Genomic DNA, 26,552 nt, shown 5'->3' with positions numbered 1-26,552 from the left:
TGAAGGGAATTACGTACCGACAAGTACGACCTGGGCGTTGTCCCAGGAGTATGTCTTAATTTGGGTGACCCAGTCCTGAACGCACTTGAACGAGTCCTCATTAGTGACGTCATACATTAAAATGAAACCCATGGCACCTCTATAATAGGCAGTTGTTATAGTGCGGTACCGTTCCTGGCCTGCGGTGTCCTAAAAGAGACAAAGAAATTATCACACGCAAAAACCATAAGCGTACGCAGCGCAATGAACATATGTTTATATAGACATGTAAAATGATTTACGCTTAAAGTCTAACGTACATTTTCTGTCTAAGGCAATGCTTGACGCCAGTATCAAACATTTAGCTTAAACCATTATTATAGTGGAGTTTGGCTTGAAGTAGATTCTAAATAATGTATATGGTACACAATACGCTACATTCATCAAAGTTATTTTGCTAACGTACGTCCACGATTTTCATGCTAATCGGCTTGTGTATTTATGAACTTACATGTAGCGTACCACTTCTTGCATCAGTTTAAACTACTGTATTGATCATTAGGTATAATATATATGGCTGTATTATAGAAGACAGCATTGCAAACCCTAGTCTCTTTATTTATTCGATCCTTGATAGGTAGGAATGCATGTATATATATATATATATTAGAGGCCGCACATAGCATTTATTCTATTTCAAGTCTCAGAGATACTGCTATGTACTGCAGTATTATTTCGCTCGTTAGTAAATTCTACAGTCAACTGTAACGGCGAGAAACAATAATGACATTTCAAATAGGAAAGCTTCTTGTCAGAAAACCTTTTATTAGCCCCTTTTATTAGGCTTTTTTACAACGACCTAATATAGTGGTAACCGAGAGCCGATGACAAGGCTTTGTAAAGGTTTATTGATCTTTACTTTTACGATTCGGTGTTAACCTTAGGAAGCTAAATACGCTCTTTATTGTCAATTAGGCCGAATTATCAGGACTGAAGTTCATTACTTCCAGACGTATCTTAAGCCTTTACTTACATACATATTCAACCAACTAATCTCAGGAAATCTACAGTATTGGTATATTAAATCAATAGATACATTTAGTTAATCTACATAACACATATGTAGGTATAATAAGTACAGAAGAATATTTGTGCTCAACATTTTTTTTTTTTAGGATGAAAAATGCCCACTCTAAAACATTAAATGCATCGGAATATTTGTGACCAATACATAGATCAACTTCATTCCATGGCTGAATGTGGCAACTTAAGAACTTCAGCTATCTTGTCGTATAGGGCAGGGTCCATTCTAATTTCGTACCGTAAAGCCATCCTTTTCATTTGCAAAATTCGTGTACAAATCTAGACGTCTGTCGGCTGAAGAAAAGCTAGAATTTATAGACATCAGCTGTTGAAAGAAGAACGGCTTGCCATCTCGCATCTCGAAATTCGGTAAGATTGAACTTAACTTCTCTAAAAAGAGTCTCGAACTGGTCGAACTGAGTAAAATTCCGTTTAGCTTGGGGGAACCGCTATTGCAGGATCTCCTTGGATCGTGGAAATTAGCTTTAAATTGAACAAGAGAAAAGCGAATATTTTTTCATTGTGTGAAATATACCTCTATGTAGAGGCAAGCAACTTTGAACTTTAGCTAACTTAATATACATAGACTCAGCTAATTTTTATTTGATAGTTCGAAATTCATAAACTGCGGTTGATGATTTTGTGTTGTGTGTTTAAAAGGTAAATGCTGATAATTAATCACTGAAATATTGAATCTTTTTCAGCAACAACGTTGATACCAGGGTACACGTCGAAGAGATTTGGTGGGCATAAAGCTTGTTGCAGCATCTTGTTATTATTACGCGTTCTGCCATCGATTCTGTATATCGAAAAGCTTCGAATCGAAATGACCGCGGGAATTAGGTCGGGTGTTACGGTAACATATTTTATACTTATTATGCTATAGCTGTTGCCAACTCGACGACCGCGAAATGGCCTGAAGGCTATACAATACACCTGTAACAATAATAATAGTAATAAAGCGTGCTCGGCTTTGCGGGACGGAGCCTTCTATTGTTTCGATAGTCAATTTTTTCACTCATCTGGTTATGCTGCGCCGCAAGAAATGGGTCGGGCTAAAATTGCCATTGCAGCTATCGAAAATACCATGTGCATAGAATAGAAAGACATCGTACATAGCAATAGAATACAATGACCAGCTGTATTTGTGTACGAATACACATGCAAAGACGGAAGTGCTTCGATTTTAAAAGTGACAGACCGTAATTAATTTCGAATTCAAACCAAATTTCAGTAGTGGGTGTCGTCTTTCTGTGTGTTTTTATTCGTGAGACTCTCTCTGCGTGTCTAATAATAAAATTAAAGATGGCATTCTGCAATTAATCGCGTTCCAGGACCAAATTCAGCAGCTGACCAATTAGGTTAGAGAGTTAACAATTAGCTGCATGTGAGGCATTATGTATGCGCAAAACTTCAAGTTCTGCGCAACCCATAATGAAATATATTCAAGTTAGTTTTAGTCAAGTCTGGCCTAGTCCGTCCGACAAGAGTTTTCCAACGCATTATAAGGAAATTGGTATTGTATAGCAATTAATGGATGTTTCTCTACTTAGTCATATCACATGAAGTATATCACACAGTCATATACAAGTTTAGGTAGGATTTATTATCATCTGTCCGAGGGTTTGAAGACTGCCGACCAGCCATTAGAGTAGAATACACAGATCTCAAAACGAACATAGGAGCTCCCACCGTATGAATGGCAGACGCTACCGAAAAAGCGATAAAAACAAGGACGTTTATATTAATGGACAGCCAGCGTATTTTGTACCTGCCTTCAAGTATCTTCGGCTTTAGTAATGACGACTTTTCACCATGAATGACCTTGTACCCTTTCTACGAGTTTATCTTCTCATGCAACGAGTTCCGTTCACTCGGTAATCGACGCTGGTTCAATAAGACGGGATGGACGACAATGCAGTTGAAGCAAACTAGGCATGGTCTTATGTAATGTCAAGTATTGTATGATTATGATTGTCAAGTACTGTATGTTGAAACTTGTGTAAGTTTCGGAACTCAAATACAATAGAACTGTAAAATTCCAAGCTGTATATAACTTAGGATTTAAGGCGACGCGCGCATATGTGTGCCTTATATGAAAAGAATATGTACATTCATCAATGGACGGGTTGTTTTTAGTAGTCAATTCTATCGTGACGCATGTTCATGATTGGAGTTGTGTACAGGGTAAGTAGAATACAACAAGAAGGTAGTAGAAGTGTTAAGACTGAAGGAATATCGTGACTGTGGAAAGGTTCCGCTGATTAAAACAAGTTATTTGCTCATAGTTGCTGCATAATATTATACCATTTTATACACATATCGAATCAATTTCTTGTTGAGAAACCGAAATTAGACTAATATCCTACAGGTTCTAGGAGGAACAGAATGAAAAGAGTCTCTTCCACAAAGAATTGGTAATTGGCCGTGCTTTACGCTCAGAAGTGGAAGCGTGAATACATCAATCTCATTATGGGGCTACAGCAAAACTGTTCTAAGCGATCCGTCTAGTTTAACGGCGTTGTTCGCTCTTTACGAGAAAGGCAGAAATGTATTGTCTTGCCTGACTGACAAACATTGAAGGAGAGACTGTCGCTTTTTTTTTTTGGCAGTTAATAATACGTATGGCTATACGTCTGCAAGCACAAATTCATAAACGGAGCATAGAGACAGTATTGCTCCGTTAATGTGTTAAACTTTCACGTCAACTGACAATGTAAACCTTCGCCTATTGATGCTTTCAAAGAATCCAGAAACAAAGTAATTTTTTGCTTTTTTAGAGCTGCTTCGACAAACAAAAATACAATGTTTGAATCGTAGGGAAGACTGCCTACTACAGTCTTAAGCTGTACAGATAATTTTTACACAGCCGTGCAATGTTTCAACAAGATTTGCTGAGAGGGATCGGTCATCATGAAAAGAATCGATTACCACTTTTTTGTTTTCTGCTGGGTACAAGCTTACCGAAGTCCTTCATTCATATCTACTTTAAACAATGTAAACTACAGCAGTGTAATTCTTTTTTGCGTATTTCGGCCACGTCGTTAACATCTCGAGCAGTGTAATCATCTTTTCACGCCCTGAATGATTCCACCATCGCTTTTGTTGCCATGTCCCTGTTTTCGGTTATTTTCGTTCTCTTTGATTTGATAGACGCCAAACGCGGCCGCCATTCTTTCACATGATTTACAACCTGTTCACCTATTTTTTTAGGGTGTCTTTTTATTAAAAAAAATAGGTTTTGCGTTTGTCTTCTCCGCCTCCGTTCTCACTCATATGACTTTTCTGCGCCTCATTTTATCATTGTCGCTGCCTGTCGTCGTTACTAGTTATTTTCCTTCGTCTAGAAACATCTCTCTAGTTTTCGCTACCGATCCACCCTAATTTATGAATTCTGCAATCCACTCCTTTAAAGGTCCAACGAATAACGCGCGGCCAATTAAGATTTGTATGCGGGGCACAATCATATGATACAGAACCGAATGCGCGTGATGATGACGGATATTAGGTACCGCTGCGGCAGAAAAAGACCAAAAGCTTATAATGACAACAATAAAAAGGGTAAAAGGGCAGGGGCGATCATAACGCAGGTGGACGGAGAACCGCACTATAAGCAGCAGTAGGAAAACTAAACAACTACTTAAGCTAGGGGCTCGAGCTACATTGAGGTCAAGGATGAGCGAAAGCACTCGACAGATGCACATGTCTGTCGAGTGCAATCTCTACGTACCTGACTTGAGGCCAGCTTGAAAGCTTTGCGAGACTTTTGTTGCAGCTTCCAATCCATTACTGCTACTGCGATTGCTATTATAGTTTGGGCAAACTGTTCAGAGTGACTATCGTCTGCATTCATGCTTTTTTTTTTTCAAAATGTATCAATCGACTCTGAGGCTATACTCAAAAGAAAAAAGCCTAGAGAATACAAGAGGTTGAAACCAGCCGAACTGGATTTTGACAAGTTTTGAAGATCAAGCTCGCGTCAGTCACGTACGCCACTTGACTAGAGACTACCTGTTCTACCGCACACTTAAACATATCATTTTGGAGATATTCCTTTAAAAAGACATCATCCTTTTCGGCTTTGCCTAATTTTCCGTGTAGCTGCTTCCGTGTAGATCGTGTTAAAGTCCATGATGTGACCTAGGATTGTAAAAATACGAGTATGTTTTTCGTGCCGTGTGCTTTAATTACCAGTTAATTATTTAGTAGAGTGAGTCCTTACTTGACATCGGTTTAGTGTACAGGGCGTTCAGGAAATTACGCAAGTTATGGGGTGTTACCCGGAGTTAAATAATTTTATTCCGTTTCGTTTCAATTCCTTTTCTGTCAATACCGACTTGGAACGTGGTTTTTATTTTGAGACTATAAAAAAAAAATATATATATATATATAAAAAAATAAAAAAAATGGGCAAATACAGAAACCTTGAATTTAAAAGGCATAAGAGTTCGATAAACGTCTTGATCAGTCGGCTCAGGTACATGTTCCTGGATATTTTTCGTCCTTTTAAAATTAAAAAAACATTGTGATCAAGATATGTATTTACAGAACAATGAATAAAATACGCAATCAATGGCACAGACGATAATCCTTAAAACCGTCAAACTCTGCTAAATGTGTCGTCAAGTTGAGTAACTTAACCTGTATATGGTATCATGTACATTAGCGAATAGCGACTCCATTCCGGGCAGTCTTTATCTATTAGTTTAATTAATAACTTCTAGTAGTATTGAAATTATTATATCTGGATGCGAAAGTGAATGCAAATAATTCGCAAATTCTAGAGTGAGTGACGTTTTTCCACTTAAGACAGACATACGCACACTAAACTGATGTGATATCTTTGCTTTCAACATACAACGAAAGAGACACTAATATATAACGTTTTCGTACATTATTAAAGTTTAAAAAAAATGCCTGCACGCACGCCACGAGTAGTTCGTGACGATCCGATTTCGCTGGCTCAACTATGGTCTACCTATAGTTACAAATCGGTGGCTATGAAAAGGGGACCTACGGACGTCTTCATAAGCTTTCGCACAGGCAAATTTGTGGCAAGCGGTTAATGACAAATACGTAGCACAAAACTTTTGAGGAACTGATTCATCTTCGTGTCCTCGCTGGAATCGGAAGCTGTGCGAGGCAAGGATACTAATACCAGGCTGACACCAGGTAAGCAATGAAAGTGAATACCCAAGAACGGTTAACTTTATTTCTGATGAACTCCTTCTAGGACAAAAATCACGTTTGTTTAATCGTACTTATCTTTTATCTAGATATTGTTTGGTCCGTATTTCTTACCCATATTTGCAGTTTGACGCGCTTTTCATGTCTGAAGACGGTCTTAACCTTGAAGTCGATGCCGACCGTCGAAACAAAGGCTGATGTAAATGAATCGTCGGCATATCGGAACAGAAATGAAGTTTTCCCAACCGACGAATTTCCTATAATAAGAATCTTGAACATGTAATCGAAATTCTGGTCCGTCGAGGCATCTTTGGCCATTGCTGTCATTGCGCGCGGTTCCTGAAAAGTTAGCAGATAAAAATACGCTAACGTTAACGTTATTTATTTTATGCCAGCAACTATTTTCATAAACGTAATTCTCAGCAGTAAAAACCACTTACTTTCAAATGTATACATGATATATAAGGAGGTAGGCTAGGGAAAGCAATCACAATTATCCGGTAAACACGTAAGCCAACAAAAAAATAGCTCTTTTCTTTTCCTTAACAGTGAAGTATCATGAAATTTAAAAAAAAATAATAGACCTGTCATAGTGTTTTCTTGGAAAATGAAGTACCTTGCTTAGCGTAATGCTATTATGCGAATGGAGATCTTTGTATCTCCATAAAGTGATAAGAACTCCTTTTCAAAAAACATTGCTACGAAAACTACTACATTATTTTCTTCAATGTGCAACACCAAATGATAGATAGATATAAGTCGAAAAAGCTAACAGGCTAAATGATCCTAAGGATCTGCTTAGTGTCATTTTCTATGAAGGTTACGATCTACGTAGCTGATGACAAATCCATTGATTGAATGTTTTCTTTTCTTGATCATACTTATCATATTGCTTAATCGTGCTTCTGTTTGCCAATATTTACATTTGCAAAAAAAACATATATATATATATATATATAAATGTCGACACGATGTTATGGACCCCTGCAAGATAAAATGACAATTTACAGTTATTTATTATAGCTTAGCCTTACATACGACAGACGTTGGTATTATACTATATAGGCATATATCTATATCAATTCGATTGTCCCTATAGAAGCAGCTTTAAATTATTTAGCCATCAGCTACGTTAATTACATCAGCGAGCTGGCGGTTCGCGTCTGGCGATGTGGTAGTCGCCTAGAGCGCAGGTTTCTGCCATGCCAACAGGTTACGTGTCTAGGGAAGGGAAAAGGGCTGTCGAAGCCCACAGGCAGGAAGCAAATTTAATTCTGATTAGGCCCTGTCCGACTTGGCGGCGATCATTTAAAAGGACACTAAATTGGTTCTGTCGTTTCTCAATTTAAGAAGGCTTCGTCCATATGTGATAGCCTATCTGTGCTCGTTCGCTCGAAGCTTTGTCTAAATTTCGGCCTTGTCCTCAACTTTCGTATAGTTCCTTCACACTTAAGAGTCCTTCTCAGCACTTCCGCGCTGAGCTATTTCAATTACAGTCTACACCCATGAATCCTACAGTATCAGTTTCCATAACCGTAGTTCTTTATACATGATCTCTTAGCGAAACTATTACGCTACTGAGTAATCAGAAATGATTGAGTTGTTTGAATTGCTACTGGATGGTGGCTTGTGATCCATGTTTGCTTTTCGGTAAGGAAACGGGGCTTGTACCACATACAACTAAAATTTCACAGACATTTGATTAACGGTCAAATTTCCTAGTGAGATTGAGGCAGTTTCTGTATTGAGCGTCCTGTGATTTTTCCTGAATAGAGTAACGAAAGCGAATCAAGCTCTCTGTGTAGAAAAATAAATTCAACCGCACAGATACTCTACAGATATTGCAGAATACACATGAAGACCAAATACAAAGTAAAGCTTAAATAAACAAAAGGCTTAAGCGTTTCGAAGAGGCACAAGAGTCGGTCGAGGACCGTTCTTATACTGGAAGGCCTGTCATCGTTTTCTTTGACCGTGGGTAAATAGTTCATCTTAGGTTTATGCCGTCCACGAATAGAAAATTGAGATGCAATCTTCCTGTGTCGACTCGGAAACGAGCCATCACCAAAAAAGGTCACACGATCGAGGTACGAGAACAAGGTAATCCTGATGGCTTCCTGGTACCATCGGAGCAATCGTTCATCATGCTTCATGTCATCCGGCTCCACGGATATTAAGGAGCACTGTCAGGAAGCTTTAAGAATATTGCGCAAATTTGTCCAACGCAAAAGGCCAGAACTGTGGCACAACAAATGCTGGATCCTTCATAGCTTTCGTATACCGCCGTATTGGACCAGGTTCCCTGCGATTTTCTATTCACAATACTATAAAAAAAATTTGAAGGGGAAGGCAATAGAGGGAACACTAGAAAATTCACTGACCGAGCTGACAGTTATGCCGACGATTGAATTATTCATTAGACCTGCAATAAATTGAATATTATGAAAGGATTGTTTAATGAATGTCCTCAGAGGTTGTTCTGAGAAGGAAATTATTTTTACCATGAACACTGATTTCTTTATTCTCTTTCAGACGGCTGAGGCTGTATATTGCTGAGGTAACGGTACTGACCTCTTGATTACAGGTACATTTTGATTTTTTGCAAAGCTCAACCGCGAGGTGGCAAAGTTTGTATTTTGTAAGTTTGTATAAACCGGCTTTGGTTCAGTGTAGTCCCGGTAGGCATTGGCCGGGCTTTTGGTTGACAGGATGGGGTAGACCAAATAAGAGTAACGCGAGGAAACCAACCAGGTTATCATTGCTGTCATCTTTAGCCTCTACTATGCAGCATTTTTTTCTTTCTGGTTTGGTCAGTCTGATTGACCGACATTGCAGGCTAAAGCTTCGGCGAGTCGTAAAGAGGAATCGATTTATTTAAGACATAACATAAAAGTGCCTATTCACGCAACGCACTCATTGATTAGACATGAGCTCGTTCGTAATCTGATTAGATTTCCATCTGTGGAATCGTGTCACTGCAATCAGCCATATACCCTTGCCACTCTTTCTGTTCAGCACCGTTTTCTAGCTAAGTGATTTTAGCAAACTTATACGTAGAGTACAATATACAAACATATTTTTTCAATTTAAAGACATCAATGTTTGTTGATATTTTGAAAATACCTTGTTCGATGCACGATATTCGTGGATTGCACGAGATGACGATATATGTTTTGAGGATAAAGAATGAAAAAAAATGCTTTTTTTTTTCGTATCCATTTTGAGCAAAAGAAAAAGTCGATATATAAATTCAAGCTGGTCGTTCAGGTCTTTCTTTACATGTAATAACATCTGTAGTTCATACCTGGTTGTGAATTTCTTGTAGATCTTATCGAAGATTACGACGAAGGAAATTATACCCGCCGGAACTGCAGCCATCTCAGGGAACTAACTGACGTTTTTTTTTAATATTTCAATCGCATGTTAGTTTCTCAGAAGAAAAGCAATTTTAGAATCAAAGGACATTGCAGGTTCAAAATGTTTTTCCGTAGCCAACTATTGGATTGGGAATATACGTATCTCATACGGAGGAGTATCTTGCCGAGAAATACTACACATATTAAGTTCACAGTGAGAATAAAATCACGTTTACTAATTAGAAATGTGTTAATGTTTATACGTTTTTCCGTATAGTGCTGTTTATTATCGATCGCAAGCAGGTTCAAGATTACGCAAAAAATAAACGCACCCAGTTAAAGCCTCCATCATCGTCTCAGAAGTTTGACTCACCATCAATCAACTTAAATCGTTGCACTGCACGTCCCCAGGCCACAATTACCATTATTACGATGTCAGCTTCAGCTAATGCTACGTCATGTCCTTGTCTTCCATCGCTCGGCATTACAACCGCCTTGATAAGGACTGTTTTTCCTGACAAGACTGCCCCGGCGAAATGAACTGTCTTCACAAACGTCGAATGGCACTTATTTACCTACCGGCATTAATCGATACATCCTGTGTTCTTATCATAGCAATTTAAAGGTCTGCCATCAAAACGCCTACCCCAGCGTCTCAGATAAAAGCATCATCTTGCGATGGGTGAATGCACATTCATATTAGCTCTATCAGTGGGCTATTTATATCTTTTTTTCGGGGCATCTGCGTTTTTGCGGACCCAAGTAGATCGTAACGTTTTATTTTACTATGTGTCATATTTCCAGCTTCTTCACTCTCTTCGTTTGATTTCTATCTTTTTTGTCCCATGGGACTAGCTAATTCACTTGTGAAAAATCGCTAATAATTTGTTTGCCTTCAATTGTCGGTTTGTGTAGACAGAACCGATAAATGTTTGCTAGATGTTTTCCTAAGTATCGGTTTAAGGACGCACCCTCACCGAAGAAAATCGCACATCGCGGTCCAAAATGAACGTGCTTCTCATGATATTCTTCTACGGTCGAAGAAGGGTTTACCCAACATGCATAACGTCCTACTCTATGGTCATTACGAAGTATTATCAACGTATTTTACGAAAATCAAACGAGTTTGTCTGAACAGAGAGACCAAACTGCGACACAAAAGTCCTGGTTCTCGGATCAGGACAATGCATCGGCCTAGACTTTACAGCTGATAAAGCAGTTCTCGCAAAAAAAAACTCAATGCGTATGTTGCTTCACTCGCGTATTTTCCTATTCTGGAGTGAAAGGGAAGTGTTTTAACACAATAGAAAAAAAATAAAAGAAAATTGGCTGAAAACGATCCCAACGAACGCATTTGAGAGCGACTAGAAAAACTGACGGCATAAGCGTGCTGCATTAATTCGAGGAAGTTAGTTAACTCTGTGAGAATTGCTTCTTGCATTGGGGCGATTAAATACATAATTATCACTCTAGCACAGAAGGCTCATTAATTTATAGAAAAAGGTTACTGAGTGCGAATCGTCAGACTTCAAGCCATGGCCATCACGTAAAGATATAATAAGTTTCTACAGGGTTTTAAAGGTAGAAATTCAAGAATTCAAACTCATGGTTGCCTTTTGACTGATTACCCAGCGTACGTTTTTTAGATGATCACATACACTTACAGCAGTTCCGACAGTTATCCATTAGGAGACCTGAGAAACACCGAGATCAATTTTTTTAATAGCCAAAACGGCACCCCGTTTTCGAACGAAGTCATGCAAGTGCGTATGCTTTTTTCACAAAAAAATAACGCTGAAGGAAACTGGTCAAATTGACATGCCTTTGTCTAGCGGACGACACGTGATTATCGGACAGATCTTACTTAACCCACAGATTTCTGGCGAAAATACCGAGAAGACTGCGAGGTGCTGATGCCCATTAATGCATACGTTTTTATAGGACACCACAAAGTATCTGTTGTTGATTCAATGCAGACGATAGAGCTCCACAGTGTTAAACCCTAACACATATGGTCGCTATGTAACGCATTACTATCGAGTCTCTTCCATGGCGCGAAGCAGTTGTGCGTTTGAAAAGTTCGTTGAAGCCAACTTGGTGGAAGGTGCCAGGAATAGCCAAAGCGGGGATTATCTTTATTACTGGGGTTCGACGATGTAAAAATACGTTGCTTTTCACACTGTTACTATATTGCAGCAGCGGATACTTCAGGTATACTGCTCAACGTTGTCGTGATATCGGGTTGTGGTAGGAGGCACACCAAATAAAAGGTACAAATAACCCGACATGCTGGAATTTTCCCCAGGACGAGTCCAACTTCGAAACAGTACAAAATGCTTTTGTTATAATACAAGCTTCTGTCCTATAGGCTATGAGAAGTTTGGATACACACAAAATAAAATGTTTTTGTCGATTCGGTTTTGATCTTTTGCTGTTCTGGCTTTTCCTTTTTGTTGGTAGGTGGTACACAAATAGTTCGTCTAGAGCCATTTGTTTATACTGAGTATTCTTGGAAACCACTATGAGAGTTACCGTAGAAGCGAGCAATCCTCCATTCAGTCCAGTACAGATGTACATTGCTCAAAATATATAAAGTTAAAAACGCTGGTTTGCCCTAAAGAAGTCTAAGAGGTGCCACATGACCAGCTTTGAATTTGCTCACAAATGTCTAATTCGTTTTAGTCAACGAAACTTTTGTAGCTTTCAAAAATCTTTCATAGCTTTAGTCGTGGACAATCATAGCTGAAGGGCACGTTATGCTAAGGAGTGTGATACGCCCCATCCTTTCTGATGAAATGCATCACTGAAAAACCAGCTGTATTGCAATAACGCTGCTGAAGTTCCGGGAGAGCTGGCAAGACGGAATTGCTTCAGTGGCTCACAATATCACACTGATAAGATGAAGTTCCTAGTTTAAAGTGCCTTCTAGGACGAGAAAAAGAGGCAGAAAAAAAAAACGAGAACTAAGAAGGGGATTTCCTAGACTAAATGTAAATATTGTGCTAACCTGCTTTTCTTGCGCATTTCTTTCATCCAATCCCTTACCTAATATTGATGTCAGATTTCCTTCCAACTCCATTCTATTCTACGACAGCTGCCACCCACTCTTCATTTTGTCAGACGACAACTTACTAATTTGTCCGCATAGCTTCAACAACGGGACGGCACTGTTTTTCCCATCTACGAAATCCTAGTAGAAAACGGCGGGCGTAGGGGATGCCATCACCGTCATCTCTTCAGAACTTTCGTCCCAGAATTGCTTCCGTTCTAACAACCATTTATCCGGTATTTCCTACAGACATGTTCCTCATCTAGAACTAGGAGTAACAACGTGGAACACTGAATCGTTTCTATTGACTGTTTCATTCATTTTCTGTTTTAGATAGAATTCTACTTTGCTGAATTGAGCTCGTGGTCCATCTCATATGCGCATAGCCCGCGAAAAGCATGTCATTTCGCATTCAGATATAATAGGTTCTGTCTGGCTATTTATGAGAGCGCCAATTTACCACCGCCATATATAATCTTTCCTCTTTCTATGTGACAAGGAAAAACAGGCCTCGGGCCTAGCTTAAAGTGCGCTAAACGCAATTTTCTTATTTGCCAACTGACGAAGCCCGAGTTGTTGCACTGGTCGTAGCTATGACAAAAATAGGAATAAGAACCTAGTAACGTGACGTGGTCTTCTGTCTATTCCCAACCCCTCCTCTATTTCCTAGTTCTCCTCAGGTATTTCTTTACTATAATGAGACACACAAACGCACAAGTAGATATATACAACATCTGACGGAGTGTGGTTGCTTGGTCCGTCTTCGTCGTCGGCTGTAAGCGCAGGTAGACCTGACTGAGTCCGTTCAGCGTTTTGCGTTTGTACACTCGCCAAGACAAGAACGTCTCTGATGAGAGCGAAAGGAAGGGGTGTGCGAAATAAAAGAAATACGCTCTGAGCAAAAGTATTTCGTCCAGAAGGAAGTAAAAGGGGTTCGAAGGTAGAGCGACCGTTCGCTTGAACGAACGCAGTCTGTCGCTACTACAAGGTAAGCTGCTGGCGCTAATATTGCTATAATAGGCTTCAACTAGCTTGAACGCAGGTCAAAGCCACCATTGGGTTCGAATAAGCACATGTTAAGCGTACAACGTATTATTAGAAAAATTGGCGTCCAATGTCAATCGAAGGAAATGGGTACGATACATCCTGAGGACGAAGTTTGTTAACACAGAAGATGACAAACCTGCCTGAACAACCATAGGCACAGGCAATGGTAAATGGTAAAGGAAAAATTTAGAAGATGATATGTATGTAGCTTATTACATCTGGCCTGTAGGGTATTAGTAAGACAAAATGGGTAAAAATCACTTCTCTAACTACATGCAAATGTGATCTAATCTACGCTTGTGTGTTTGAAAACGTTTTTTTTGTCACAATATATATAGATATATGTAATAGGATTTTATTAACGTATTAAAGAAGATAAATATCTTTTTTCTTCCTGTATATTTTACTTTTTTTTAGTTCATATGTGTTCAATGTAAAACGTTCGTTTATTTGTACAGAGGTCTTTATACGTAAATGCTTTAAAAGGTCCTTGCCATCTCATTCCTACGCAACCCACGGTAATCTTTTGTGTGTTCTTGTATTAGGCTATCCTTGTGATTCGGAAGTAGTCCGGCCTTCTCTATTTAATAGCTTTTTCATTAAAACAGTACATCCTTCGTCTGGAGGCCTATCTAGCAACAGCTGGATATTCGCGGTCTTGATTGGGCCTACTTAGGCTTGAAACGCCTGCTTTTAACTAGTGACATAATGACTGCTTTCGAAGAATGGTGTGAACATCATCGTCGAATGTACTTTAGGTTGATTTTATAGTTGGAAAGCGTAGGCCAGATCGCATTTTCACACTCTTGGTTCTAATAGATAGAATCTAGTCCTATTCGCATCAATTGAATACAAACTCAATAAATCGTTATATATTTTTTAACCTGTGTAAATGTACATCAAAAAGTATCTCAGTCGTATTTACTATTGTCTGTATAACAAAATTAAAAGATGTCAGTTAATAAAATGGCTAAAACTTCACTCCAGTTACTATGACAATGAAATGCATATTTTATGAGGTTACAGAATGCTGATAGAAGAACGTCCATTTGTGCGTACTTCATTGTGAAATGTCCGATATTAAGATGTCAAAGTTGAACATCCTAGAAGTCGCTTATTGTTATAGGAAAATCCTTCTGAGTTGAGAACACATTCGTAGAATACCGAATTACCTTGGTAATGAGATTGCACTTAAGTTATCTCTCTCACTGGGCTGAAACCTCAATCTAACAGTCATCGGTTACAAAAGTGTCGAGTGTGGCTGTGTCAATCAGGTGAGGGCTATAAAGCGTATCTGCGTATATAGGCTAATACGTCTTTGCCAACCTGACCATTTATTTAATGCATATTACTAACCAATAAAATTAAACCTTACATATGGTAGTCCTATGGAACAGTGTCGCCAAACACTATTTTACCGTTTTAAAATCGACCGCCTTTCACGCCTAGGAGGATTACTGAACAAAGTGCAATTCATAAGGAATCGAGGTCTCTACAGAGTGTCGAAATCGGTTCATAGCGGTTTACAGAAGGCTGTCGTTGGACACTTTATTCTAAATCGGATAAGTGATTTTAAAGATGAGTAGACAGAAACGTGTAGAATGAGGGCCTTCTCCACATTTTCCACGTTTCCGATTCAACAAGAGCTCACGACAATGTTTGTATAACGATTTTAAGGGAATATGAAGGATACTCATTGAGTAGGCCAGCTATTTCAGCTAAACGAATTTGCTCAACCTATGCTATGCTACATTTCTATGCTTCTATTAGATGTGACGTCCAAATACTGTGTTGGTTCTCCATTTTCTGGAAGAGATAATGCTTCATACGAAAGAGAAGTTAATTAAAATCTTCGTCAGCGCGTGATGTAGCTCACTCAACCAATTTGCAAATTTTATGTAACCCCTTCCGTTCCGTTTACTTTATTTGACATTCACTTTATTTTGCTCGGATAAGTATTTTTGAAACGGATGGATAATCGACCCGTACTGTCACACTTGTGTAGTCATTATGAAAATACTCTGTGATCTAAACTCTTCAGCGACACAGTGATATAAATTAAGTAAACCGTGTGTTTGCACGTGCTTTTCGCCAAACCGAAATTTGCTTACGTACGCTTCGTACCCAAAACGCACTTTCACAAATCCTCGACATGGTTGGGTTCTGTAGCAAGCCGTTTTGGAGTGGATTGTCACCCATGTACCTCTTCTAGTTCATCTCTAACCTTGTTTAGTCACCGTAATATTGACGCTGAAAGTTACATTTCAGCCCGTGACTGCACTGATCGCGATGGTACCCCTGCAAGCGGATCGTATTAGGCACTTGTCCTTCCCTTGCATAACCCGATTATAGATTAGAGTGGCTCTATCACGGGCTGATTTTATAGCCATAATAACATATATATATATATATATATATATATATATAATTTAAATTATAGTAGTAGATACATTTCCATATGACTGAATTCATAGTTATTATAATGCGCTAACTGTTAAATCTTCATACGATAATTATTCATATACAGTGTGTATCGTTCGGACTAGCCTGCATCATTTGCGGCTGCTTTGTCAACAGAGGTTTTGTTTGAGTTCACGAAAGAATGAAAAGGCAAGGGACGAAGATGCTGGAGAGGTGGGCTCGGAGTTCCAAAGCCAACATTGGAAGATTCTGCTTTTGCGACGTACGCCTGTTTTATTTGGAAATCATTAGGGATCAGAATAGGAGCAGGAGTCGCACCCCTTGCTATCTATTTCCGTAATCATTATCGACTCATGAGAAAAAACAACCTACTCCAACGCTAGCTGGTGTTCCTGCACGATTTCTTCTGATCGCCATGGCATACATAATAAGACTTGGACTACATTCCTAACCAGAAATCTTATGACGAATGGTAAATATAAAGGCCAGATTTTTTTAAGTCTCCTTCTTTGCAAAGCCTGTTTATAGGGCCTATTTGTGCAAATAAACTATTCAGCATGTTTGTTTATATGATAAGTTCTAGCTTGCCTACACCGGCAATATGTTTTTAAGTAAGATGTGATGATTCAAAAATTGCGCGCTAGAAGCATGTGAGATTAAAAAACGCTACTGACGAAAACTAAGGGACTCCTACTTTAAATCCATGCCCTTTCATAGCGGCAGATCTGTTGTGAGAGTTGTACTTCGCTCAAAAATGATAGTAACGTTTATTTGTGCCTACTTAGCACAACGGAGGAAAACGACTACTCTGAAGTTAAATGTATCTTGCATACCCCCTTGCAATTGTTATAAACATTGCTTTGTATTTAATTGTATCACCTTTCGAAGTTTTGACATAATAATCTTGAGAGCCCCTTCCCTAAATGCCAATATCCTTACCTTCTACACGTACTCTGTGACACTGTACATACAAAGAAATGTACGAATAAGCGAAATTAAATAACTGCTTTTTTTTTTATCCACATTTGAGTCACGCTCTCAACGTAAGGAGTCGAAACCCTATGAACTCAATCCTTAGGCGTTTACGGAGCAATAACTCTAAGGTGTCTGCCCATAAAGTATTTACTGTACAATCTGTTACAGCCGAGATTCAGGAAACTCCTATGGAGAGCACCGCCGATGTTTGGACCATCTCAAAACAAAATAGCCTAAACGTATGTATAGTTTAAAATATCGGCTTGCATATACCACCAAGCCCTAACGTCCGCTCGAGGGATAGACAAGTTTTCAGCACAAAAACTCAAATCAGTCATGTTTACGATGCCAAACTCATTACGAAGCATCAAGTGTGCGTTAGCTCCAACTAAAATCTTCCTCATTTCTGCATGATAGTTTGTACTAACATACGCAAACAAAATCATGTACAATCGAGTTGCTATCCCGTATGTAAAAAAGAGCATAGCGGGCGCGTAGGGTTATGCCATAAAGTTACCCCCTCCGTCACTGCCTAAGACTCTTCAACCTAACCCAGTTTGCTGCCTGCAACACTTGACTTCCGATACTAAATACTATAGTACACTAATATTACGCCCAGCCTAATGTCTAAATAGGACACAGAGCGTCCAGGCAAAGTTTGGATGTTAGTACAATAAGAAAGTGAATAACTCCCGTGAACGCCTTAGCCTTAAAGCTGCCAGTATGTTCTACTAAAAAGTACCATCAATAGTTTAAAGCGATTCAGGATCTGGGCTTGCTACTCTTAATGTCAATTTTCTACGACGATTTTTTTTTGTTAATCGTACCACTGTACGTTAGAGTGAAGGACAGCTAAAAAATGCCTTACATGTAAATAGTTTCGTCTCATGTACAACTCGAAAAGGTCGTTAAGGTCGCAGCGAGCCTTGAATTTTCCGCGATTCACCGTCTAGGGATAGGCAGCAGGTTCCCATGGTGTGAGCTTAATTAACTTTGCTATATATCCTTTGTTTCGTCGGAAGCTGCAACGGTTGTAAAAACTAATCATAAAATTTCGATGGGATGATATAGTGTTTTGGGGGAATCAGTTGAATGGACAGTGTTGCGTCTTGCACAATGAATTAAAGATGCGTTTCCGAATCAAACTCGTCGAAGCTAAGAGAAACGCTATGTGTCTTCTATGAAGCTCTAGTAATAATACTAATAATAATAATAATGACCCGTGATTGACGCCAAGATTTAAAAGGCATTCTCAATCTCTATTTTATTTAACCACTGCTATACATGTTTCACACAATCCTCGTTTTGACATTTCACCTTTGTAGCTGGATCTTTTCGCCATATTATATAGCCACAGCTACCTACAGTTTATGGCTATGAGTTCTTCTCACAATGCGCCGGTCTAGCTAAATTCAATGTATTTGTTTACTAACTTTTTCAACTTAGAGTAGATATTAATCTGTATGGAGAGAGGCAGAAAATGAAAATGGCAAGATCACAACATGGAGCGGATAATTCAAATGGCTTCCTCAATTCATTTTCAAGCCGCTCGTTAATTAGCTCGATGCCTTTCTTCATTGTCAAACATTGCCGCTGGATAGCACTGCTGAGTGATGATTTAGTTTTCTCTTACACGCTTCCGTTTTTTTTCCCGTTTTTTTTTCTTGTAGACTATCACTGTGAAGCTTTGATAACGTTCTCGGCCATCTGCCCCACGCCATCGTGGTGCCTTCTTCGATCTATCAGTCTTTCTAATTTATTAACGTATGACTCAAACTAACTTGTTCGACGTGACGCCACTAGAGCAGGGCAGTGCAAGCCGGCACGATACAGTTTCAGAGGCGATTTGCTAAGCGTAAGATTCCCTTCTATGCCCCTGGATACGACTCGGTATATATAATTCCCACAAGTCCTAATCGCTTGAAGAGTAAGCGCACTCCTGTACCAATAGAGCATCCGCGGTGCCAGAACCATGACGAACATATATCCCCTTCCAAAGAACCTGACATCAACTTTTGCGCACCCTCAAGCTTCTATGCGATATGGATCAAAAACATACATGTATGCCATTCTATGAGCAATTAGCCATCCATGGGAGCTGGCATTGCAAATGATCCCATGATCTGCTAGAAGTTAGACGAATAACTTAGCATCTTTGGTCTCACGAGCTTTCTTACTACTACTACTACTACTTCGTCTTCTGGAGCAGCTATGCACTTGGTCCTCTACTACAATGAGTCAACTATGTACAGAGATTGCCATCAACAGTGTGGCAGTCAAGCTATTCCAAAAACCCTTGTGTGTGTTTAACTATTTGCCGTAGTGTACGGCATAGCGAATCTGACAACGCCTCGCATGGAAGACTCACACAAACACACAAGGTCAAGGCCAGCAAGCGAGAGCGACAAACACGGGAAATGTACCGTCGAAGCAGAGAAAGGGCAAACATTTTGTGCAGGTTGTGCAAGGGGAGCGCACTCTGTGGATCAAAACAGAAAACTGTCATCGACTGCCTCATGAATGGTTAACCATCGTACAGCTTGCAAGGTTGCTTTCAGTCAGCCTCTTGTTTTCTGGTGCTCAGCTTACTTAACAAGAGCTAATAGGATCTTGATGGTCAGAGGAAAGAGGCGAAAAAATTATAGACACTAGACGCATGGAAATAAAGTTGCGAAAAGACACATGGAAGTTCTAATATAATAATAATGATCTAGTTCAGAAGCAAGAGGGCGCTGCTGCGAAGGAGACGAAATTGACATGTGGTCCATTGTACTTCATTTATACTCTTCTCGCGTGATCACCATTCGTGGCGTTGAAGCACCAGTTGTGGATAAAGGAGAGATAGAATGTACACAGTGAATATGATGCAGAATATTCATGTCACCTACGGCGTTATGTACATGTTAACGCCGCTTTAATTGTTGACGCTCTTTTTATTAAGTTGATGGAACAACATTAAGTAGCTTTCTAGATACAGTCACTTCCATCGTGTCAATTAAGTTGAACGTTGTAGCTAGAACGTTGTTTTTAGAGCAAAGGTGGGATAGTTGGTCGAATCTATGTATCGCACGAACTTGGGTCATCTATGGGGTATCTTATACGAAGGATCGTGTCTAACTTTAGCCTTTTAACATCAACATTGGCAGTGAAAGTAATAATAATATTAATAAAAGTACTAATTACAGTGACTATTACCACTATAAGCTTATGTAAATACTATTAAATTCTAACCATCTTTTCACCACTGTCTGAAGTCTCTATTAATCATTACAGTTTACCTACCCCCAACCAACAGCACTCCCATAATAGGAGATCTTCACATAAGAACTCAAATTTTTTGCGCGCACTTATTTCATGTATATCTATTTAATGTGTAAAAGTATTATCATAAAATATTTTTCTTTTTTGCCATTCTTGTACTTTTGTTTCGCCAGCACGACGTTGGAAGTCTTTGCTTTGCTTAAGTTTTCCTACCTTGTTGTGTCTGTCCCATCTTGTTCTATAAAGCCATTGTATCGAAGGGCTGACCTAGAACAGCTGAACAGAGAAAATTAGTTCAGCATAGGTAAGCACCCAGCTTGTGCGACTTGAACCGAGAAGGCGATGAAACACCCGGAGGCGATGTTCGGCTATTCTCGGGAGGTCACCGTACCAAGTGTCAGTTGGTCTCTCGGCTGCCCTATGAATATCTTTAGCAGCGACAATTCTGTCTTGGTACAGGATGGATGATTCCGGGGTAGCGACACCTGGTAGACAAACTAATATATACATGCATTTTTAGAAGGCGTTAATGTCTGCAAGCCGCTTCGATAGCTTTCGTAAGTGCCTGGCCAATACAGGACAGAATCACACCGAGTGACGCAAGCACTGTCAGTGTATGGATGGAGATCGTCAGAAGAGAACGTAACATTGACGACACAGATCGAGTACAAGCGCAAGATCCAGATGAGCTTTTCTCAATTTTCCGATACCAAGTATAAATAAATATCTAGGTAAAAACAGGCCTACGTACTGACCCCAGCTAGCGTCTTCGATGGGTACTTGCTTTTTTTACTTTAAATCAGTCCTATTTTGTTGTCCTTACGCCTCTGTGAAGGATACAATGTCTATGTGTACATACACATACGCGATCATTTTCTGTTATAGTGATCTGCAGTAACACTAGGTCCATATGTGAAACGAAGTACGCACATTACTTTTTTGTAGTAATTTGGTTGTAAATCTTTCACGCTAGCTATGTAGAGAATTTGTCATCGACTAGATTCCACTTAAGTCATTTTATCATCGATATTTTCACCGCGTTGATCTATACATTCAGAGTGGGCTAAGCTAAACTTCGGACAAACGGTACCCAGTGGCCCATCTAAAAGGCTTTTTCAAACCATCGTTATTTCACTAGTCTAGACAAATTTCAAATACTGTAAAAATAATTTTCCAACAGCATGACAAGATATACCGGGAGTCTTCCTCCGTGAACGGCAACGTTGCATTTTGTTACCTGAATATTAACAGACTCCACGAACGTCAAATAATGCTCGATACTTCCTAATCAGGTGGTTCTGATACTTCAACAAATACCGAATTTACAAAGAAGTATTCTATGTGACATTTACAGAAAGCGCTGGCCAAGATTTATTTTTCAAAATTAATGAGAATTCGTGAAATTTTCAAAATTCACCAAAGCTACATTGCTTTTGCCACCATATTTACCGTTACCATAGATGCTGACCCACATCTACCAGAAAAATATTTCACCTGTTCTTTTTTTTTTACAATTTGTAAAAAAACCGTAGAAGATACTCGTTAACATGTGTACAACACATCATAACCCCACTAACCCCCTCCAGTCATACGTTTAATTTTCTCAACAGTTCACGTATAGAGTTCATTATTTAATAACATAAACTTTAAAAAAAAATAAACAAAAACATAAAAAAAACATAAACAATAGTTTATGTTAGGTCGTCGTTGTCTGCTCGTAGCTAAATTCGAGCCTTGAGCTAAAAAGCTAAACAAGAATTTATCGGGTACAGTTAATTGTAAGGGTGATTCTCTTGATGAAATCAGTTGCCTGTTGGCTTCTATTCGGTATCGTCGCGCTGTATACGACGTGTTAATGCAAAAATAGATAAAACGGCCAATAAAATCAGAGACCCGTCAATGTGTAGAGCCAATAAGAGATAAGAAGGATTCTTTAGAAAATATTGAGGTTTCGCAAGAAGTCCCCCAATTTTATGAACCCCACGAAGAGAAAAAGATTGAATTTATAAAAAATCTCAATTGGGTAATGGTAAACATAAATGATATCGAATTTTATTTTATGAACATTTAACGATCCTGGAGATGCGTATTGCCCTAAAGAGGTCAAGCCAAATAGAAAAATTAGGCAATACGAATAGAGAAAACGCCATTTGGCCAAATTAGATGATGAGCCTTAATAAATCGGTTTTTCCTGCGACGAGAACTTAGCACCTCTGCCAAATAAATGACGGTTTCAGCCATCCATCGGCTCATGCGCAAACGAAAAAGATTCTTTCACTTTTTATACTTTGAAGAGATTCTTTAAAGGTTTAAATCTGCCATGATTTCGAGACAGAATACGATGTATTAGTTCCGCATTGCGATTAGTAAGTGGTTCTTCGTTCGAGTAGGATCTTAGGATAATTAAGTTTAATTATTTTTGTCAACTGAATGACTGAGTAAACGATGATAGTGCTTGGTAGGTATTTCATTGCTATGATTGATCTGTCTCAGTGAACATATCCCTCAAGATATCATCCCAATGCTTTTGCATTTTTATATGCTTATTTATATGGTTATATGTAACTCAGCTGATGTCGGGCGTTGACTGGCGATTCGCAGCTCGTATTTGCTGAGCTTTAATTTTCTCAACCCTGTCTGCACGCACTATAAATACATATCACATTTGTGGCGGATATCAATACTTTTTCTGCTTCTGCTCTGTCACGACATTCTGGGAGTAGCGAATATTGTATTTGGATCCGGACTGCTGCATCCAGCCGTAGATCAATAAACCTAGAAATCAATGCCTGAGCTTCTAGAGAAAGTCCCTGTATTCATTCGTACAATGATATTTCAGACATCATCGAATATATAGGCTTGACACCCATTGGAGTACATCGTTATCCATGTGCATCACACCAACATTTGAAATGAATGGTTTCAATTGAAGCAAAAAAGATGTATAGACATAAACGTAATAAATATAGTATTATACTTTCAAGCCATCCAGCGTTAAAATCGCTGACAATGTCTGCACACCTTTGCCGCCTAAAATTTTGTACCAATAAGCGTGTAAAAGGACATCGTGTTATTTGCTGGTAGTTTGGCCAGGTCTTTTGCCCTAGCCTTTATGTCCCCGGGTCAAACAAAGTAGTACTGTGTGAATACTTCACCACGAAAATAAAACGAGGTGCAGGAAAAACAGCGATTTCCTTCTGTCTCTCTATTCTTCTTCTTTAATTTTATCACAGATAATATATACAACTCGTAGGAACTAGGTGGAAATCAGTTACGAAATCAGGAAGATTTGCGTGCTTGTAGATTTGTTTCATAAGTTTTCACCCTGCGACCGCACCTCGTCTGCTAAGGTCTCATTCTGTCATCTTTTTCTGTAACTTGTGCTGACTTCCTGTTCTATACAGTTTGCCCACGTTTACCGAGGAAACATTCCAGTGTTATTAAAAGCTAGCCGCACCATGTTCGTTATGCACGTTGTAGCGCAATAACTAGTGCTTCTGTTTGCGAGAAGACTGCTAGTTTTTGGCCATACAGGGATACTCCGTGTACATTGGTCACGGCGATAGAAAGTGGCTTAGACAAAAAGCGGCCCCATAGAAAAGCAAGAAGGTCTGCGACAACAGCCAGTGGAGCATCAATAATAGAATAATGGCTGCCTTGCTCGCCCCTGAAACACTGTGTGTCTGCCGCAAACTAGCCAAAGATCATATCCGACAACAAGAAAAACTGGCAGAAACAGATCTGCCTGCCGTTAACGTCCGCCTGCTGCAGTGTCACATGGAGTTGAAACAGGTTAGCGGGGAAAAGGCAAAGAAGCACTGTTGTGCCTGGCGACAGGGGCGTGAGTTAAAGAACGAGACTTTTAGTCACAGCCGATCTAGTTAAATACAAGGAAGGAATACAGTGATACTCAATACTATGCTTGCGTATATCATGTTTCTGGTGAAAAATGAAATTCTTACTGGACCATCGCCCGGTCCAAACGCCTATATTTCTTCCTTGTGTTAAAAAGAAAAGTCTTATTTTAGTCAAAAACAGAATTACAAGGAAAAAATAGTCTGCTCAAAGTTCTGATCTCTGACCTTTCGAAATGCTGTTGGTTTGAGATTTTAAAAAAGTCTGATTGGATGGCTGCATGCGATGCATCGTTTAACCCTGTGAGCACTTCATGCGACTCTTGGTGGAAGATTTTGCTTTTTGAAAAATGACTTTCGAATCATTAGAAGAAGAATGTCATCATATCATTAGGCCTACGATATGCAACGAATGATTCTTAGAGTCGGCGTGTAAAAACATTTAATGCTGTTATCGTTCGAAAGCATTTTTAATGCAATACATTAATCAATAGGCTTGCAAAAATTGTCTGCCAAATGTGTTATCTAGATTTCTGACCTCAGGCATAGAACAACACTTGGATATCACTCGATCCACTAACCCCAGTTAACGCGAAAATTTCACGTTTAACGGTAATACTAAAGTAGGACGATTGTAGAAAAGTTGCCTTCCGTAAAACAAGCGTTTTACGAATCACCGGCTTAAAATTACGCATCTCAAAACTGCAAACTTCCTCATGTCTGCGTGAACGAGCACGAGCTTGCACGGCCAGCTTGGGACAGTTTACGGGAGCCCAATTAGCTTATGCACACACTGGCAGCTCATGTTTGCGAAAATATGGTAAGGCGACTACAGCTTTTGCGTATGGCAAGATCTGCCTTCATCCGGTTTTTCAAGTATATATTAAAAAAATCATCATAATTTTTTCTATCTACTATATGAAAACCAACATATGCAATGCCCCCTTAATATAGCTTTATTCTGTTACTTGTTCGTTTCACTGACGTGAACCTGGCTAACCTTTTCCTGCTAGTGGATCGCGGGACATCGTGTGATGCCCGTTGGCAAAATCTTTGATTTTGCCCTTCCCATATTATGTAGCTACGCCGACTCCGTATAAAACCGTAGCCAAAAAACGCAGGGTCAACATAATCGTGTTGTGGAAACTAAAAAAGATGAGTATCGCCAGGACCAACCTTTCAGTTATGCAAGAACATGCCTTGTGGAGCAGTTCATCGCAGAGGGCCTGCATTACACACACGGCATTCTTCTTCTACCGTTTCCAAAGGCTTGTGGGTGGAACCTTCTCTCTCTCTCTCTCTCTCTCTCTCTCTCTTTTTTTTTTTTTTTGTTCTATCATATACGTGCTCGTTTGCTATATTGATGTTAGACTACGATTGTTCTAAGTCTAAGGCATCATTACTAGCCTTGTCTAATACTTAACGTGCTCTGAGTCCATTTGCCTTGGTAGAAGTCCTGTAAATAAATATATAATAAATGTATATATATATATAAATGTGTACGTATAAAGACGAGTTAAAAACTTACTTTCTCTCAGGTTTTTCTATAAATTATTAAAAGAAGACTAGCTATTGTAAGCTCAGAGAAATATTTAAGCATCAGAGTTGCATTTTCCGTGTTCCTCTTGAATATCGTGTGAAGCATTCGATTTCGCTCTCTGGAACTTTGATTGTGTTGTTACCATGTCAGATATACTGATCTTTTGAGCGAACCTAAATAAAAAGTAAATAAGGTATACCTCAACAATAGACTTATGAGTGACCTACGGCTAAAGAAGGGGTCTTCATCAGTGTTCGTTTATATAATACGTGCGTTTAGTTTTCAATAGTTGTCTTCTATTCTATCGGGTTCAATCTCTGGAACTAGGTTTCAACCAGGACCTACTTATGCGCACGTCCTTGTTAGTTACATATTTAGCCATAAGCACTGATTTATTAGATGATTCAAGGACATTTACGTTGAGAACCACAGCAGAAGTCCAAACGAGCAGTTACATCTCTGATTAAATGGTTTATTGCGTTTCTGTCTGGAATGAAAGTCGTTCGGGTTTGACAATGTCAAAGCGACTTTATACATTCTCTCTAAACTGAAATTGAGCCCCTTCGACTACATCTGTGCAACATGTAGATTCCTACATGAAGACCTATCCTACTCGAAACTTAGGCGTCGCTTCAGCAAGTCTGAAATAAGAGGAAATTACTTAGAAGGGTGGGGACATATTTGACGACCCCGAATTCCGACAAACTGCGGATCTTCCAAAGGTTGTTTGAATATTTTTCGAGCATAGTACTCTAAAAGGATTCCGTTAATTATACAATTTATCTGTGCATATTTATTTC

At 39.2% G+C, this 26,552-nt stretch overlaps 1 protein-coding gene across 6 annotated transcripts in view; it reads right to left on the bottom strand.

Moving 5' to 3' along the window:
- Rab3 (RAS oncogene family member Rab3) overlaps positions 1-26,552 on the bottom strand; it is a 49,315-nt gene that overhangs the window by 5,822 nt on the left and 16,941 nt on the right. For 3 of the 6 annotated variants that reach the window (XM_022790691.2, XM_022790688.2, XM_022790687.2), the window contains exons 2-3: positions 6,364-6,588; positions 18-189 (exon numbers count right to left, since the gene is read on the bottom strand). In XM_022790691.2, coding sequence (XP_022646426.1) covers positions 18-189; positions 6,364-6,576 — 385 coding nt within the window. In that variant the 5' untranslated portion in view covers positions 6,577-6,588. Of the gene's footprint in view, positions 1-17; positions 190-6,363; positions 6,589-9,978; positions 10,225-11,269; positions 11,549-20,571; positions 21,447-26,552 lie in introns of those variants that run through there. The other 3 variants (XM_086981619.1, XM_086981621.1, XM_086981620.1) reach the window with 3 other exon arrangements.

This window comes from Varroa destructor, unplaced genomic scaffold, assembly GCF_002443255.2.
Source record: "Varroa destructor unplaced genomic scaffold, Vdes_3.0 BEIS01000002.1, whole genome shotgun sequence".
Lineage (NCBI taxonomy): Eukaryota > Metazoa > Arthropoda > Arachnida > Mesostigmata > Varroidae > Varroa > Varroa destructor.
The sequence above is the reverse complement of the archived record's forward strand: the minus strand, read 5'-3'. Positions and strand labels throughout refer to the sequence as shown.